Source organism: Camelus dromedarius, chromosome 17, assembly GCF_036321535.1.
Source record: "Camelus dromedarius isolate mCamDro1 chromosome 17, mCamDro1.pat, whole genome shotgun sequence".
NCBI lineage: Eukaryota > Metazoa > Chordata > Mammalia > Artiodactyla > Camelidae > Camelus > Camelus dromedarius.
Window position 1 is genome coordinate 11,373,599 of NC_087452.1, and position 20,092 is coordinate 11,393,690.

Here is a 20,092-nt window from a genome sequence, read left to right on the forward strand (position 1 = left end):
CTGCTATACAATAATCTGACAGTTTCTCTCAGCATTTTGAAGATTCTGTCTTCTATCTTGCATTTTAGGATGCTCCTGAGAAGTCAGCTGCTGGTTTTATTGTCATCTCTCTGCAGGTTAACTGTATTGCAACTTTGGCCTATTTTTATGATCATGTCTTTGAGTTGGTATTCTGACCATGATAATCCTAGATGAGGCTTTATTTTTATTTGCACTGCTTGAAGTTCACTGGGCTTCCTAAATCTGTAGCACTGAATGTTTAATTAGCTTTGGAAAATTCTTAGCCTTCTCTTTAAATATTGCCTCTGCCTCATCTTTTTTTTTTTTTTTTCTTTCCTTATGGAATGCTGATTAGACATGTGTGAACGTTTTCTCCTTCTCTCTCTCTCATATTTGCTCCTTTTTATCCCTTTCTGCTGCCTTGGGATGATTTGTTCAGCTGTTATCTTGTACTTGAGTAATTGTCCTTTCCGTTGTGTCTCATCTGTTACTAAAACCACTTAGCACCAAGGTTTGAAATAGGCAATTGCTTTTGCTCTTCAGTCCTTCAGGAGGCAAGGCTGTTTCTTATTATATTATCATAAGAATGTAGTCCTTGGGTCCCAGGTCTATTCTGGGAGGTGTTCTCATGTTCCACTTTCCTATTGGTTGAGTCTAGGTTTTGTCTTGTGACCCTAGCCTCCTGTGAAGCTGCAAAATCCAAAGCCCCAGTTCACATAGTTCATCAAGATGGAAACTTTTTAATGTTCAGTTTTATTCTCTAGTTCCAAATCCACTTACTGAATATTTCTTACTTTCCTGCTAGTTTACTGATGCATTTTTATAAAGGTGTTTTTTAAAAAAGTATGTAGCTAAGTAATGTTAAGGCTTTTAGTGAGATGGTCAATTAGGATATTTAATTCCTGGTATTTAATTCTAAAAAAAAAATGTGACAATGAGTGTGTATATGTCCATGTATGACTGAAAAATTGTGCTGAACACTGGAATTTGACACAACATTGTAAAATGATTATAAATCAATAAAAAATGTTTAAAAAAAAGATTGTCTCTCTAGCATACTTGGGATGCTTGTAAAAGCTCTTTAGGTAATCAGCACTCTGTAAGCATTTGCTGATTTTAATAATAGAAAGTTTATGCCTGGAAACACATGCTTTTAAATCAACAAACCTGATATTAGGTTTAGGATTCCCTTTAACTTCACAATTGAGCTTCACTTTTTTCTCTTCAGAGTCCAAAGGGAACATTACATTACTTGGTTCTTGAATAAAAACTGGGCCATGCAGTGTGTAGTCATCTGAAATGAGAGGAGAGAAAATGTCCCAAAATGAACACCTTCTAAATAGAAACAACAACAGGAAACAACAACAAAATGAAAATAAAAGAGGTAAACTAACAAAAAATAGTAATACACAACAGATTCAGTTTCAGTCTCTGGATTAAACTTCCCATGGCAGACTCATCTTGTGAATTATGAAGTGGAGATGTGAACTCTCCTATTTCATATTGATGACTTACTTTCACTAAAAACTTCCAGATACAGAACTGCTTGGCATTGCCTTTTCTTCCCTCTACGTCTTATTGTTCCATCTGTCTTTAACTCAGCCTTTTGCTTTATTCACATTTATGCCTCCTACATGCCTTTTGTGCTGCCATCATCCTGGACACCTGTCTAAGGTAACCAAGCTAAAATGTCTCTGCTCTGTAATGGGATAATACAGTTGGAAGCAATCAAAGATGCCTTCATAAATACATTAATAGTGAGGAACAGCTCTGACTGCTAAAATATGCATAAAACGTTCTTAAATTAGGTATGTAGGTAAATAAAGAACAACCCAGAATCATGATTCTCAAATTATCTGTGGTAAATACACAGTTTGTTTGCTTGTTTTCCAACCTGTTAGGGACCCATTCATGGGGCTACTTGTGTAAGTACCACACAGATTCAGCACACCAATCCAGTAACAGTCAAACTGGTCTACAGCAAGTTCAAGGAGATTTGAGTATGTAATGAGGTATGAGTTTCTAATTCTTTCTCTCAGTAACAGAAACTAGGTGCATTAAACACACTTGGTCATGGAGCATCAACAAAGTTCAAAGAATGGAATAATCCACACCCTACATTTGAAACAGCAGGGTCGAGTATGTATGCTTCTACAGTAAACACATAATAAATATTGTTCAAAATGTGTCTCCCGACCCATACCATGGAGGTGATATTATTCTTTAAAATCTAGTTTTTTTTTCCCCTAGAAGGCTTTTTGAGACCCTCACCTTCTTCATTTAACCACATGATTCATATATTACATCTCCCTGTGGACACACATTTCTCTATCAAATGCATTTGCACCGTTCTTTACTTTCTTTGGAGTATAAGCTCCTTGAGAGCATGACTGACATCTTACCCATTTTTGCATGCTGTATGGTATTAAGTACAGTAGCTTATACATAAAAGATGGTCGATAAGGATTTGTTCTGGTTGAGTTTTTCTTTTTCATGTATTTAATATATTCAGTCAGCTGATTTAGGCATTGCCTAATTAATTCGGAAATGGAAGGGCCAGTGGCTATGATGTAAAGTGATACTGAATATCACTCACTAGCTGACAATCCATTTCCGTCTTATATGTGATTATTTTGAAGGGTGTGAATTATAACTGCCATCCTGGAAAACCTTCATAACCAGACTTTTGTTGATAGGTAATAGGACGAGACTGAATTCATTCAGGTTGATCAGGACTGAGGAAAAAGAAGAAAAGCGATTTGGGGAGCTAGGTGAAACATGGTAAGGTAATTTCTTTTAAGTCTTTTAATCTAGACTTTGAAAAATCCCCATGTTGAGGCTGAGATAGAAGAAAAATTAAGGACACAAGAAAACCAAAACAGAATTATATTTTATTTTAGAGAAATGGGGACAGCCAATGACCTTGTTTGACAAACACCAGGATATAGATTCAGAACAACTAGGAACCAAGATGCAATGCCTTGTGTCAACTATGACCTCCAAGACCTATGGGGAATCACCTAGTCTTTCTATGCCTCAGTTTTCTCATCTATAAAATAACAGCACTGAACTTGGTAAGTGGCTCTACACCAGCTAAGGATGGGAAAGAAGCTATGAATATTTTCCCATAAATGCACACGCATACACACATGGTTTCTGTGTTCAAAGACGTCATGAATTACATTACTACCACCATCTCTCACCTAAGTTCACGTATAAAATCTCATGCTAATGAGAGATTTAAGCCAAGAAAATATGATTTATCAAAGACCACAGAATAAAACCATGGAATAAGAGTACACAAGCATGTACTTTCTGGCACTCATGAATTAAAGCCAGATATTTCAAAATCTAGGCATTTACATTTCAGAGTTTCAACAATTACAGAGATATTTTCAAAACAAATTTAGATACTGGCCAAAGGTTAGCTCAATTCAATCTTGAAGAATTATGTGGATTTTTAGCATATAGTTAAGCAGCAAACATTACTCATCGAGAGCCCTAATGCAGCCATGAGTTTGGGAGATTTTTCTCTAAGAGAGAAATATTTCTATTGTTGTCCCAATTCCAAAATTATGTCTGTATATATATATATAATATCAATCATCTCAATTCACTGGTGCCCCCTGATTTGAATTTCATACAGAAATACACAGTCTATTACTAGTAATTCCAAATAAGAATAAAACATAATAATGATTATCGGGGATGCAGCTGAGAGGCTGTGGATTAACATCTGTACTATTTCTCAATGTATCCATGCCATATTTAAATAACAAAAAGGATATATTTTCTGTGTATTTTGTAACAAGAATTGATAATAATGATGCTTTGCATTCGCTATAAATAACACATTTCATCTGAAGTTTTTATTTTCTCTTGGTTAACCAAGCTCAGTGCCTAGAAATTAACATTAGCACAAAGGGAACAGTATTTCAGTCCTCATCTAAGGAAATCCACAGCCTGTCAAGCATGAACTATTTGGTTTCACAAAGATGGAGGGAGAGATTTTAGAAAGTTTAGCTAATCAGGTGTAGAAAATAGATATTCTAACTTTAATACCTTTAGACCAGGGTTACCAGTATTTTGATGGAAAAATGAGTTAAAGAGTTGCTTTATTTCCTCCCGAACTTTGAGGTGCCTGGGTTAAACAGCCCTGAGAGTGACATTCTTAGATGAAACATGGAGCAAGGCCCCGCTCAGTTCATTCTATCTTCACGTAGTATCCTCAAAGTGACTTTCAAGTGGCTTGAAGGTACACCCAAAAGACTTTGCATCTGCCATGTTCAAAGCCTGGAAGATTAAGTTTACCCTTTCCATTATTACAGTAAGTGGTTCTACGGAACCAGTGGAGTGACCATGATTTTCAGCTTAGTGTGTAAAGGAGCATCTCAGAAAACAACAGAGGAAAGGATTAATAAGCCAATATGCAATGCCTCAAAGTTCAACAGTGGACCACCTGCACTGTAATCATGCCGTGGTTATTTTTTTAAACCCCAGTCCAGACAGACAACACCAGAAAAATCTGGGGTCCATGACTCTGTCTTTTAACCTAGTTCTCTTGGGGGACTCATTTGCATACTAAAATTTGGGAGCTACCCACATGGAGCCTTCTGATCCTAGCTCTCCATTTCCTCAGAACAGAACATCAACCATTACTGGCTTTAGACTCACTCCTAGACTTTTTTCTCTTAAGCAAAGTCTAATCAACAAATATCTGCCTGAAAACATTTAGAGAAGGAATTTCAGCATACGTTTGGACTCTTAGTTGAGAGGCAAGCAGCCAGGAACAGAAATCTATACAACTGGTACACCCAACAAAGATGGATGCATTTGTTAAGGTCGGGGACTAAAGCTGTATAAAATAACTCCTCCTTAGAACACTCACAGTGGAACTCAAGAAGTCTATTGGGAGAACCCCAGGGCTTCACCAAATTGACAAAAAAGGGGCCTCCTCAGGGAGACCTGCTAGTCCTCTGACCTGTAGTGCTGGCTCATCCTCACTTGATACACAGGACACTTCTGCTGGTTACACACTACTCTTTATTTATAAGCAATGAATCTCATCTTATTTAAATGACTGGGTGTTGGAATTGATGTTTTTACTTTGGGATTCCCAAAAGGATAACAAGTCAACCCGGTGCTCTCCTGTCTTGGAGAAGGGGGGGGATGGGCTCACCTTGGTATTGGAGAACTCTCAGGGGAGCAGTAGGCAATGATCTTTATCCTGCTGGGAATTTTCAAAAACCATGGTTAAGAAGGAGCGGGGAGCAACTGGGGGGCCAAGAGCTCAGATACAGTCTTGTAGATTCCAGGCCACTGACCTCAGTCCCAGCTTGGGGGAGTCAGGGCAAACGCTGATACTGGTACAACCTGATTTGCTGGGTTCTCCCCTCCTTGGCAACCACCTGCCAATGGGTCACTAGGTTACTTCTGCCACATCACCCATGATCCCATGAAAATTTTCCTGGACCACTTTCTGAATAACTGGTATTCATAAAAGAAAGATCTATGTTATAGAAACCCTGTTTTCATGCTTCAGTAAAGAGTGGAGAAAAGACTAGAGGTTTCATGACCAGAAACTTACTTAGGTTCAAGATCAGGCTACTTTTAACCTTTGTCCCCTTTTGGTCATCAAATACTGAAAGTTATTGAAAAACTCTGCTTTCAACCAGTGATTCTCAAACTCTTTTTCCCATTTCATTCATTTCTTTTTTAGAACCTAATTTGGGGGGAGACAAAACCAACATCTGCCAGCCAACTTCTTCCTGTATGCTTCGGCAAGCATCCCAGAAATCAGATGTGCCAGGGCAACTGTGAAAGGTTTGGAATACCAAAAGAGATGCAGAGAATTAAGAGAATTTTAGATTGGAAGAGATTACTTAATCCTAAATGTGTTTTCCCAGCCATAGACTGAAAAATGTACTATATCTATAATGGAAACAAAACTATTTTTCACCTCAAAGTAAAATAATCCTCTAAGAAAAACAGCAATAAAATAGCCCTCCACAGACAAGTGTCACTTATTGTATCTACAGCTTTGGCACATCAATGATTTCACTATGTGTGTCTATTCCTTGAGTTAATTTGGCTCATTTCTGAATGTCCCCAAACTTCTCTCCTAGGCAAGCAGAATGACTATGCTCAGTAGACTATGAGAAGCCAAACTGGGCTAAGGCATTGGGATGGATGGGGCTGACCTGAAGTTTTCTGAGACTGAGCAGAGAAAAATAAGATTGAATTTGAGGTGATGGTAGACTCAAAGAACCAGGACAGAAGCCCGGGTATCAGGTCCCTGGGAGCAAGAGTAGAGCAAACTCTGAATTAAAAGTGAAAGTTCAGCAAAAGGAGCAAGTGAGAGGTTAGTCAGAGCCTGCAAAGATACACTGATGCTAAATATAGATCTTTTTTAATAGGGCATCTGTGAACAACCCTAAAAGGCATCTCAGATGGGGAGGAAAGGAATTAAGAGGCTGAACCAATTCAGACAGCAAGGATGAATTCAGGGTAAATATTTCACAGAAGATAACTTAATAAAAATGTCAAATGATCTCTAAAATAATTGTTCCACAAAACGTGGTCCAGTAGCCTCAGGCAACCATATCACCTTCCCCGGGGGTGCTTGATAAAAAGCAGATTCTTGAGCCCCTGCCAGACTGTCTGGATTTTTATTACCAGCACCTCTGTTCATTATCATGTATTCTGCAGCTTGAAAACTAGTACCTTCAGTTATGAATTGAGCACAGATGACTTTAAGCCCTAGACCAATTAAGGACACCAATGAAGAAAAACAACCCTGCAGAGTTCTGTTCTGTGTGCTCGATCACTCTGTTGCTTGCATGTGGGACGGGGTCAAAGGCCACATTTCGCCAGCATAGCCCCGAGGTCAGTGTGCTTCTCTTCTGCTGGAAATATTTTTCATCTGTTGCAAACTCAGTGACACAAGTCTGCTGGGAAAGGACCAAAATGCAACACAATGATTTCATCTTTGAAAACTGAAAATACCACTCTCAGTTCCACTTGCAATTGCCGTGGCGCTCCCAGTGCTGCACCTGAGGGTTGTTCAGGCCCTTAATCCTCATGGCAGGTAGGAAGCAAGGCCCTAACAGCAAGAATCTAGGACTGTGATATACAGCCAATCTTCCTACGACAGCAAATAGGCTGTTTGATTAAGCACTTGGTCTTGGGTAGAAGTGCTTAAATGGCAACAATCTCAATTTGGGAAGTAAACTCCAGGAGACCTAGTGGAGAACACAAGGGCTCAGAACATGAGCCCGTGGGTTAGATGTGAGTTTTATCTGGGTCACATCTGGAGGGCAGGGAGCCTGTAGCACAATGCATGCACAGAAGCATCCTGATGCAAACCACAGGGGCTTTGTGATGTTGTGTCTTTCACTCCGGATCCTGCAGAGCCCCTGACTGATGCAGAGGGTAACTGCTCGTGTGTGTGTATGTGTGTGTGTGTGTGTGTGTGTGTGATCAGTGGGAACACGTTGCCTTATTGGACTGCAGAGCAAAGCCATGCCACTGGGGACAAGGAAGGGACAGTCCCACTAAGCTGGTTTGCTGGCTGTGCTCCAGCTCCCTTTTTCCCACTCACATCAAGGTGGAAGCCCAGTGGAGAGAACCATTATTCATTCTGCCACCAGAACGTTCCAAGAAGGGCACACATGGGGCCCACTGTGTCTGGCTGGCTGCGAGACTTCTCCTCCAGCCCCTGTAATGATCATGGAAATTCGTTTTGGGTAAAAAAAAAAACCAAAAAACCCCGGTAAGGTCAGCAGCATCTCCATGGATCCAAATTACTCACAAAAATGTATGGGCAGTAACCTAAGGAAATCCAGAAACAAATGAAACACTGTGACCATGATTTTCCCGAGAGTGAGAATTCCTTTAAAATTGAATCACTGATTGTAGAAATGATGAGGGGACAGCTGTCCAGCTATCATCACAAATACGATTTAGTGTTGTCAGTCTTTATAAAATAAGTAGCAAGGGATGTTCAAAGGCCCCACATGAGTGTCTATGTGTGAAGCTAGCCAACATACAGCATTTGTATCGAATAATGATTCCTCTGTTTGCCTCTGTTTGGCTGTTCAGTCGAACAGAGCAGAGACAAAACCAATATTAGAGGAGACAGACATTCGTACTTAAGTAAGAAGACATTTCTTTCATTTTCCTTGCTTCTACCTCCTTATTTTAACCCCCTTTATGAGCATTAAAACAGCAACCAACTGAGAAGTCTACAGACAGACAGTGTATGTTCAAATGCAGCATATGAAAGTCCCACTGAGAAGCGAGCTCTTCTCCTATCCTTTCTCTGGTCGGCAAAGCAACGCTGCCGCCACCATCCATCTCGTACGCGTAAAGAAGACCGAATCTGACATGATGCCAGAGATGCAAGTGATCTCCACTTGGGGAAAAATTCTGCATGGCTGGCGGGATGTTCTGTAGGAGACAAAGCCAGGGGAACAGTGTCCACATCAGACTCTGACCCCTTCCTCAAACCCTGACCCATTTCCGGAACAATGGATTCATCACTCCTTTAAAAAGAATTAGGTGATTTTGACGTCAGGTCCCGGGTATGAAAAGAAAAAATGACAAATTTTCAACAAATGCAAACATTCTGTAACCCAAGTGGAGGCAAAAACTGACCTGCATTGATGGTGAGGCTATATACAGCTTCATGGGAATAACTGTATCTTTTGGCCACAGAATTATAAATGTGTTTGATTATGGAGTGCTGACCCAGACTCAGCTGCGATGTTATATAATACTGGGCATGTTTTGTATTTCTTTTCTAAAATCAGAAGAATTCTTCACTGGCAAACATTTTTAACCCAAACAGTTTCTGATTGGAGTCTGTGAGCCTACACTGAATGTCAATTCCAACATCGGATGTAGAGGACACATAGTGCCGAAAGCAGGCACCATCCTGCCCGTGTGGAGTGTTTATTCTAGAAAGACCAACAAACAATAATGAGACAAGTATAGCTAACTTTATCTTTTTAATAAAGACTTAATTTTTAGGAAAATTTCAGTATCACAGAAAAACTGAGCAGAAAGCACATAAAGTTCTTATATTTGCTTTCTCCCCTGACTCACAGTTTCTCCTATTGTTAACATCGTGCATTAGTGTGGCACATTTGTTACAGCTGATGAGCCAACTGATACATTATTACTAACTGAAGACCACAGTGTACAATAGGGTCCTCTCTTTGTGCTGTATAATTCTTTGGACTTTGGTAAATGTATTTTCACGTGGGTCCACTATTAAGACTATCACACTGAACAGTTTGCTGTCCTAAAAACCGTGGGCCACTCTATCTAACTCTTTAATTTATATTCAAATATATTACTATTTACTCATGAGAACGAATAAGAGTATAAAAACACACATGCATATCATTGGTTGGTTTTGGCTAAAGAAGCATAAATGTTATATCTGGGTCACTCATTCACTCACAACTGCTTCCCTAGTGACATAACCATCCAGTGAACACCTATGGTTTTTGCCTGCTCAGAATCCATTGCTCCTCTCTAAGGGAAGAGCATTCCGCCCTTTCTTCGGAGAACCACTTTCTCAACCTAAGTGGTTTTGGTAGACAAAGATCATCTCTCCAAGTCAGGAGCAGCAGGCAACTCAAGGCCAGACAGTTGATATTCATTTCTCTTACTAAATTATGTTTCCCATGCATAAGATGCAAGTTTGGCTAATAACTCCGTTCCAGGGTCTTCATGAAGCTGCTAGGGCAAAAAAGCCCTTTTATGGCCCAGAATTGCTTGTTGAGAAGAAGCCTAGGGCTTCTCCCCACCCAGAGAGCCCAAAAAATGAATGAAGCTGAAACACAAGCATGAAGCTAAAACAAAACCAAAGGATGGAGGCTGACTGAGATTCCATGACATCATTTGCACTTTGGAACCAGTTCTGTCCCAAGCAGAGTTTATCCCTAAGATTTCCAGGTATGGGAGCTAATGCTTGCCGTTATTTAAACAATTTGAATTGAGTTTTATCAGCAGCTAAATGATTCCTAATTGAGATTGTATTCATGGAAGGTACACTTCAGTTTATTCAGTGGTTTAATTCATGTCGTTGGTCTTCCTTCTCTTTCTGTTTCCTTTTCACAATTCTCCACATGCACTTGAATATAAAAATGCACACAAAGAGGCCACTAGCAACATGGCAGGCAAAGACTTTGTCTCTCCAGGACCTACTGCTCACTTTGTGCCTCTAACTCTACCTGGTCGCTCCTCTGACCAGCTGCTCCCTAGAGGTCTCCCCCTTTGAACTGTGCCTCTTCTGATTCCTGGATACGTATGGTAAGCCCCATCCAAATGTCTTCCCCATGCCCTTCCCCATCACAGGATACTATTCATTATTGGAAATATATATATATATATATATATATATATATATGTAACTGAATGTTAATCCAGTCTCCAAACTCTTATCTTCCAGGTGGACTTCATACACTGTAATGGTGGCCTTTTGACAAGATCATTAATCTAAAGCAGTGGCAATACTCAATGTGTTTCTATGTATTCTTTGTGTGCAAAGAGACGAGGCTAGTTAAAAATGAATATGGAACTACATTCCTTTCTCCCCAGACTCTGATTAGATAGATTTGGAGGTCAGCACAGGCATTTGCATGCAAATCATGCAGCCCAGGTTATTCAGATGCACATGACCTACAAATATGAGTCATCACTGAAGAAAGAAAAAATTGAGGGAATGTCAGCATCCAGAGTAGGCTGTTTCAAGCACCAGGTGTCTGCTACAACTGGTAACCAAGGAAAGCGAGAGTTGTGTAGCTCTCAAGTCAGATGCTGGAAACGCCTCCCTTTGATGCCCTGGGTGACCAGTGCGTCTCCCATCCTAGACGCTGATGGGAGTAAGTCCTGGCTAATGGGAGCTGTCAACGAGCGTACCAGATCTGCCTTGGCTCCAGATGCTGTCCTTACCATGCTTAGGAATACTGCCCCGGCTGCGTCCAAGCCTCTGTGTGACTGGGAGACACAAGCCGCTTTCCCCAGCTCTCTGTCTAAGCCTCCCAGAGCCAAAGTCTTCGCAGCTAAAAAAAGTACAGCCAGAGGGTTGTGGTTGCCTCTTCTGCAGTCAGTCATAATTTCACACTTTCTTGGAGACCATCTGCTTGAAGCTCTTCTGGGGTGAACTGTTGGTGTTATTATCTCCTCAACGACACCCTACCTTCCCCACCGCCCTTCCCCGACATTAAACTGCCTGAACACGGAACGCCTGCAGGCAGTACGTTCATGTTACACACACCGTGGCTTTTCAAAGAATATTCATGAACCTTTGCACCTGTCTCTTTGGCAGCTGAACTAACCCCATGTCTGTCTTTCCTTAAATGTTTCAGGTTTTTAATTTGGCACATAGTGAATGCATCTATTTATCTATCTGTCTGTCTGTCTGTCTGTCTATCTATCTATACACATACTGAGAAGCGTGAAAGGGGGGTAGTTAGAGAATTGCTCAAGCAAAACTCAAACAACATATTTCAAACAGGAAAGCTCCACTAAATGTGAACGGAGTATGCTTCTCTTTCTGGTGTGGAGGTACTTTATTTTGCATATTTGTTGCTTAGGAAACAAGGCTGTCGTGATGTCCCTGATGAGTTAGGGAGGAGAAAAAATGAAGAGGCAGTTCACGGCAGGCAGTGGGCTCCAGGCATGGGTCTCCCTGGTGGGACGCTGGAATTTTCAGTGAAAATTGGTGAGTAAAGTCAAACGAGACTAATGATTTGACTTCCTCACTGACTGAACCCAGAAGTCCTGCTAGAAAAGCATAAAAACAACCACAATCCCTCCATTTAGGCAGCGATGTGTTCAGCTTTGGGAGAAAGAGGCTTAGGAAGCCGCAAGTCAATGTCTACCTGCCCTTTCTCCAAAGATAACACCTGTGTCTCCCAGTGAGCGAGACACAGAATAAAGACAACTTCCCACCACTGAGTGCGTAGTAAAGGCAGGCTCTGTGCTCAGTAAAAACATTGGTCTCACTGACCCTTCAGCACCCCTACTGACTGGTCCTGTGCTCTGCCCCTCTTTGTGATGGAGAAAGAGAGGGTTCACCCTTATAGTAGGCTGCAAAACGGATTTGAATCTGGTTTTTCCTAAAATCAGAGCCCAGTACTCAGCAGCACCGTGACATCCAGCAGCAACTGCTCTCCCTGCGTTACCCTCAGTAAATAACTATGGGGATTCTGCTATGCTGAGTAAGAAAGGTATCATCAAATGTGAGTGGCTTCAGATTTTTAATCCAACCCAGCTTTTGAGGTGAGGAAACAAAGGTTTTCAGAGGTTAAGTGGTTTACCAGAAGTCACACAGATACGCAGTGATGGAGCTTGAGCCAGAATGTTGATTTTTCTGATTCTCAACAGAATGTTTTTCACGCTGCCAGAGCCTCCCTCCAGTTTATCGTTTGGGTAAAAGTGGAATTAGTCCACCCTGACTTAAAATTTAGTGGAGAAAAATGATGGAGGCATCCCTTAGGAAAGGAGATAATCTATTTTGTCAACATTTATGTCTTGAAACTTTGGCTCAGGAGGAAATAAGTTAAAGTCTAGTTCCTTTCAATAGAGAGCAGAAAAGATAAATGTATTCATCAGACACTGTACTTGTTACTAATTCTTTCAAATTACAAAGTTGTTCTTTTGGGGAATTACCAGCATATTGATGTACAGAAAGGATATTTTGTCCAAAAGTAGCCTCTATAGAAAACTTCATGAAAGAGTGGATTCATAACCTTTCAAAACGACAAGCATAAAATTTGCATCTAATGATTGGGCATTCTGCCTTTTCTATGTCATTATGTCAGAAGGTAACTGGGCAAACACAATGCAAAAGCTTTTTCTGTAAAGGGATAAATGGCAGTAAAAAATACCATTGACTTGAATTCACAGGCTTATCAAAAAGGCGGGGGGGGGGGGGAGACTTTCTTGGCTTTCCTTAGACAAGGTAAAAAGCAGGTCCATTAAGTTGTTGGGCACTTTGAATAAGTTATCCACCTGTCCTCTTCATCTGGCTCCCAAATGTTGCTCACATCCATTCCCATACATCTGTAGTCAGAGAGGAGGTGAATGGCCAGGAGCTCCTCTACCTTTATAACAAAAGTAACTGTTTGCTTGAGCAATACAGCGACTACGCAGGCAGTAAATTACAGAGGATACCGGCTTACCATCTTTCATTCCTCCACCAAGTACGTATTGAATCCCCAGTATGTACGAGACCATAGTCAACATGCTGAGGATGGACAGAGAAGTCAGTCAACACACTGCCTTGAGAGAGCTCACACTCTAGCTTGGGGAGGCAGACTTTAAGCAATTTGTATAGTGCGGTGAAAGGTGACTAGTGCTGGGAAGTGAAAAGAAAGGGAACAGAGTCCAGAGAGGGCACTTCAATTTTAAATAGATGGGTCCTGATGCAAAGCTTGAAGGAAGGGACGGAATAACCAGGAGCATATCTGGGAGGTAAACATCGCAGGCAAAGGTAACAGTGACCACAAAAGCCCCGGGGCAGTGGGAAGGTGCTTAGTGTATTTAAACAAGAAATTTCCCAGTTTATCTCCCACCACCCTGCCCCCTCCCCTCCCACATACACCCCCAGTGTACTCGGAGCCCTGGGAGTGGAGGGAGCAGTCACAGGAGATGAGGAATGGGAGCAGCTAGTCTTCCTACCAGTGTCTCCATCTGTCCTATTTCTGGCAGAGTTCTCCAACCCACACTGTGTAAGTGAAAGCAGGTTTTATTGCTAGATCATCATTTTACAGACAAATAAAGTGAGGCAACAAAAAATCCACTCGAGGGAGCTTAGGATGCCCTGGCACCATCATCATGTCTTTTGCTTTTTCTCTCTCAAAGAATGCAAATGAAAGCAAGAAACTCTTGACCGATTTTCTTACATAGAATGTGCTAAGATCTGTATGTTATTTATAATATAGGAATTAAAATAATTGGGCTTCCAATAATAGTGCCTGGATTCAAATCTCAATTCTACCTCTGGGTAACCTAGAGCAGCAAGTTGCTTAGATTCTGTGCCTCTGCTTCCTCATTGGTGAAATGAAGGCGATAGTTGCACATATGTTACAGGGTTATCTGTGTGTGTTAAGCATCTTAATACTTTTAAAATGCTAAGAACAGTGCCTGGTACCTAATAAGTTTACACAAGGAAGGAGATGTAAAATGTCTACAAATTCTCCTCTTCCCCCCACCCTCCAGAATTAGTAGCCTGGATGGGTTGATAAACACTCAAGTGTAAGTTGAACACAATCCATCTTTAATCTTCTCCCAGGTTTCTGAATAAGTGATGCTAATATTCAGGCTCAGAATAATCGTCTAAATCAAAGACTGTCACCTTCAGACAAAACTGGAAAGAATGTGGGCAGTGCCTCCGTGTAAGAAGGAATAAAGGAATCGTCAAGTTCCTTTCATTGGTTTCTATCTTTTGATGTCATGGCGTTTCTATCAATGACAACAACAACAACAACAACAACAACAACAACAACAAATTGAAGTATGATGTGGAACAAAAATAGGAGCTATTTCTATTTCTTGCAGGCAATGAAACACCCCTTCCAGTGAAATGGTCTTTTCTATTGCTTCCAAAACATCCTGTACCCTGTGATATTTACCTGCCCAGACTATGATGATACTTAATTTACTTGTCCATTGCTTGTAAGCTCTTTGAAGACAGAAACCTGAGCCTTTATCATTCTTTCTGCCACACTTATGGTGTCTAAACCATCTGTAATGAATGAGTTACTGCATGAAGGAAACAACTTGCCAATGAATATAAGTCAGTATGTAACAAAACTAGGAATGGAAAACTAAATATCCTGATTGCTCTGTCAAGTACTATTTACAACAGAACTTGGTGCTTCTGGAAGATCTTTTGAGAAAACTAGCTGAGGCTTATTATATCAAGAAGATCAGTTTTTGAATTTGCTCTTAAAATTTTAACTTATCATTCCGTTTTAAAATGGAGTCTTGTCTTCATGAAGCCTGTTTCCAGTGTTAGGTCACTCTACAGAAGAATGCCTTCTCATTCATTCATTCATTCATTCATCCATCCACCCACTCATTCATACAATGAATGTTTTCTGAGTACCTACTCTGTACCACATGCTGAAGATATAATAATGAACATAGACAGATAATGTTCCTCCCTTCCTTCATTAATCATCTGTTGACAAGTTGATGCTTAGTAATTTAATTAAAAAAACCCCCAGATCTAATATGGACAGGCCTAAGACATTATGTAGTCCAGTAAGTAGTTCTTCTCATTTTTTGAGTCAGAGAACACACTGATAAGAAGGTGGAAAGGACTGATATATACACAAACTTTTACATAAAATTTTAGAAGTTACCAGACAGACTTCTCTGAAGACAATACATGGATTTCAGGTTAAAAATTCCTGATCCAGTCTGGGTCTATCATTTCACAAGTATGTGTGTCTATGTGTGGGGGTCTCCTTTTACTTTAAAAACACAAAATAAAAAATGCTTAGCTCATGTTAGAAACATAAAAGCAAAAGACTAACTATAGCTTACTCTCCAGGATATTTCAGGGACTTGAGAAGTTGCAAAAGTGAAAGTAAAATATTTTAAGTAATAAGGGAAAATTTAATAATTAGGGAGAATTTATTCTCTTTCAGTAATAAAGTAGTAAGAAAATATACTTCAAGAGTTAAGTGTTAACTCTTCTGTGCCCTCAGGAAATCAACAGAAAACTATTGGTTACAGTGTCAGAAACCAATCTCATAAGAAAGATTAAGTGAAATAGAACAATTTTGCCCAGGTAACAACTGCCCTCAAATGAGAAGGGACCATTACCGAATGTCTGGGATCTTGACCCAAAGGGCATCGTGAAGTAGGCTTTGTTAACATTTCCTCAAAGGGAATTCAGGAGTTGGCAGTTGACAGGTGAAAGTCTTCTACTCTCGGCAAAAATTCCAGCATGTAACCAAAGTATTTACAAACCTTTCGTAGGTAAGTACTGAATGTGTGAGATACTTGGCCAACATAGACAGGGAATTCGGTGTGCTATCAATACAGCAAAAGTTGCAGGGTCAGAAAAAATAACTGTGAAAGCATATGCATATGGAGAAAATATAAACGAGGCTATTTTAGTAAACTGAAAAAAGACGAGTGATGATTTGAAAATACGATGATTAAAACATAATAATTATAGTCAAGCTTTATGAAACACTTAAAATATCATAAGCCACAGAACAGATGAAAATATTTGCAAATCATGTATCTGATAAGAGGCTGTTATCCAGAATATGTATAACAACTCTTAATGACTCAACACTGATAAGGGAACATTTTTAAAAATAAGCAAAGGGTTTGAATAGACACTTACCAAAAAAAGATACACAAATGACAGATAAGCACACAAAAAGTTGTTCAACACCAGTAGACACCAGAGAAATACAGGAGGTACACTTCCCACCCAGGAGGAGTATACATATTAAAAAAAAAAAAAAAAGAAAGAAAAAGTGTTGACAAAAATCTAGAGAAATTGGAATCCTCAGATATTGCTGGTGGGGATGTAACATGGTATAGCTGCTATGGAAAGTAGTTAGCAGTTGCTCAAAAGTCAAGTGACCCAGGAATTCCACTCTGAGGTATATACCTGCGGCAGAGGTCTCCAGAGCCACCCCAGTTTCAGGACTCAGCATATAGTAGCACTCACAGGTATGATTCATTATGTCCCAAAGTAAAAGGATGAGGAGCAAAATTAGCAAAGGGAAAAGGCACATGAAGTGAAGACCAGGGGAAGCCTGGGGCAAACTTCCAAATTCCTTTCCTAGTGGAGTTATACAAATGGAATGAATTTTGAACACACTTGTGAAATGCTGTCTATCAGGGAAATTCTCCAGAGATTCAGCTCCCACAGAGGTTTTACTGGTCATGTAGGCCGCCTTTATGTAGCACCCACCAAATTTCCAGATTCCCAGCAGGACAGTGGGTATTCAGCATCAACATATTGCATGTATAAGCAGTTTAGGAAGAAGCCATTATTATCAGTTAGGGCTTTTCAAAACTCAGAGAAACCTAAACCTTCAACCCATTCTTTCCAGTATAGCAGTACGGCCTGCTAAATAATCTCTTTCTACATAATACCCAAGAGAAGTATGGTCAAAGTTGCATACATTATGAATACACTAAAAATCATAAATTTTATACTGTAAAATCATTAAAATGGTGAGTTTTATCTCAAATTTTAAAAAATGGAGACATTATGAGAAGCTAAATCTTTGAGTTAAATTTTGAAAAGTATATATTAGGTATATTAAACTTAATTCGTGTATTCTGCTGGTGGGAATGCAGTTTGGTGCAGCCACTGTGGAAAACAGTATGGAGATTCCTCAAAAGACTAGGAATAGATTTACCATATGACCCAGGAATCCAGCTCCTGGGCATATATCCAGAAGGAACCCTACTTCAGGATGACACCTGCACCCCAGTGTTCATAGCAGCATTATTTACAATAGCCAAGACTTGGAAACAGCCTAAATGTCCATCAACAGATGACTGGATAAAGAAGATGTGGTATATTTATACAATGGAATACTATTCAGCCATAAAAATGAAAACATAATGCTATTTGCAGCAACATGGATGTTCCTGGAGAATGTCATTCTATGTGAAGTAACCCAGAAAGAGAAATAAAAATACCATATGAGATCGCTCATATGTGGAATCTAAAAGAAACAAACAAACAAAGCATAAATACAAAACAGAAACAGACGCATAGACATAGAATACAAACTTGTGGTTGCCAAAGGGGTGGGGGAAGGGAAGGGACAGGCTGGGATTTCAAAATGTAGAATAGATAAACAAGATTATTACTGTATAGCACAGGGAAATATATACAAGATCTTGTGTTAGCTCACAGCGAAAAAAAATGTGACAATGAATATATGTATGTTCATATATAACTGAAAAATTGTGCTCTACACTAGAATTTGACACAACATTGTAAAATGACTATTACTCAATAAAAAACTGTTAAAAAATTTAATTGGTGTATTAAAAATATAATGAGCACTGACCTGGACCAACGTATGACCCCCACAATTCATAGGTTGAATCCCTAACTCCCAGTGTGGCTGCATTAGGAGTAAGGAGGTAATCAAGGTTAAATGAGGTCACAAGAGTAGAGCCCTGATCTGACAGGACTCATGCCACTGTAAAAGGAGATACCAAGGAGTCCGTGTTCTCCTTCTGCCATAAGAGGACAAAGCATGAAGGCAGCTGTCTGCAAGCTAGGAAGAGGGCCATCACCAGAAACTGAATCAGCCAACACCTTGATCTTGAAATTCCCAGAATCCAGAATTGTGAGAAAATAAATGTCTGTTATTTAAACCACTCACTTTGTTAACGTAGTCCTAGCTAACACAGGGATGATGCAGGTGCTTACTACATGAAGCATGTCACTGAATCCTTAAAATAACCCTGTGAGAGAAATTCTGTTGGTATTTTCTTTTTACCTACAGACTTAAGAAAAATAATTTGCTAAAGTAACAAGGTAGGATTTAAACAAAAGTTATCTGATAATAAAAATCCACCCTCAATCAGACTCTATACTGCCTCAAATTATGATATTGTGGAGAAATCACCAAATTATGAGAATATATAATATAAAATAGGCTTATGTTTTAAAATTTCCTTTGCATACATAATCTACCCCTTTATGCATGTATCTTCACAATTCCTTTTCCTTTACTATGTTGCTTTTCAGTAACCACTTCCTTCAGAAATATCCAAAATCAAGTTGGGTACATAAAGGCAGTACTTCATTCTTTCTTGTGGGAAATCACCAGAAAACAATGAGTAGAATATAAAAAGGAAGTGCAAACTCTATCACAGATAAAGCCAGGAGATAGATATGGAAATCTATGGAATACTATACAGCTGACCTTGAACAATGCGGGGCTTAATCCATGTACAATTGATAGCGGCCCTCTGTGCCAGAAAGTCCTCCACATCCACAGATTCTACCAACTGCAGAATGTACAGCACTATAGTATTTACTATTGAAAAATATCTGAGTGTAAGTGGACCCACTCAGTTCAAAATCTGCATTGTTCATGGCAGCAGAAAGCTGCCAAATGTGGCTGAAGTCACCTAGAAGTCCATAAAGGCCCTGTTGGAACCTGATGCCCCAAACACAGAGTACAGCTCTCCAAAGCAAGCTGCCCAACCAAGAATAAAAAGAATGGTTTCATGGACTGAAACTAAGGATTCTGTGGAATTGTTTTTGTAGAAAATCTCAAGAAAGAGGGAAGGTGAGAACGAATATGAAATCACATTAAAAACCAAGATATGACAAGTTATGTTTTAGCAGCAGAAATGACTCTGTATTGTGAGCAGCACTATTGCTGTTGATCTCTGTTGGCTAGAGAGAATTAAAACCTAAAAAAAAGAGACTTAAAAATAAAACCTTGAGTCAAAGGAGAACCCCTAGCTAGTCTGGCATACAGTACTGGCTTTTTACATTACTGAGTGGGCCGTATAAGTCTCACTCTATTTGAAGATGTGTAATGTAAAAAAAAAAAAAAAAAAGAAAGAAAGAAAAGAGCGCAGAACATATTGAACAAATTAAAACAAAAAAGGAGAAATGTAGATCAAAAATAAATGGCAGAAAAAAAGAACATGAACCAAATATATGCTGCCATGCAACAGATGAAATGTGATTGAATATATCATCATATTTTAAATATCTTAATAAAACAATAATCTTACAAACATAAACTAGATACAGAGATTCAAAAGCTCAGGGACATATGGTGTGACATCAGAAGAAGACAAATATAAAATCAAGCACAGAAGAATAAGGTAAAATCATCATGGACAAAAAAATCGAATTAGAAGCTCTACAAAGGAGAAAAGGCATTAAGACTATAATAATAGACTAAGAAAATAGAATGGAAAACAATGAGAAAATGAAATAGAAATGAGTCAAGAATTGAAAAGGAAAACCATGAAAACAATTAGATTTTTGGTTTTTGAAGTATAGCTGTTTCAATAGATGCTTAGTTGATACATTTATGGAAGAGAATTATCC

At 39.5% G+C, this 20,092-nt stretch overlaps 1 protein-coding gene across 6 annotated transcripts in view; it reads right to left on the reverse strand.

Moving 5' to 3' along the window:
• LOC105093180 (contactin-4) overlaps positions 1-20,092 on the reverse strand; it is an 813,469-nt gene that overhangs the window by 276,257 nt on the left and 517,120 nt on the right. For all 6 annotated transcript variants that reach the window (XM_031470760.2, XM_031470759.2, XM_064496304.1 and 3 more), the window contains one exon: positions 1,168-1,294. In XM_031470760.2, coding sequence (XP_031326620.2) covers positions 1,168-1,294 — 127 coding nt within the window. The remainder of the gene's footprint in view (positions 1-1,167; positions 1,295-20,092) is intronic.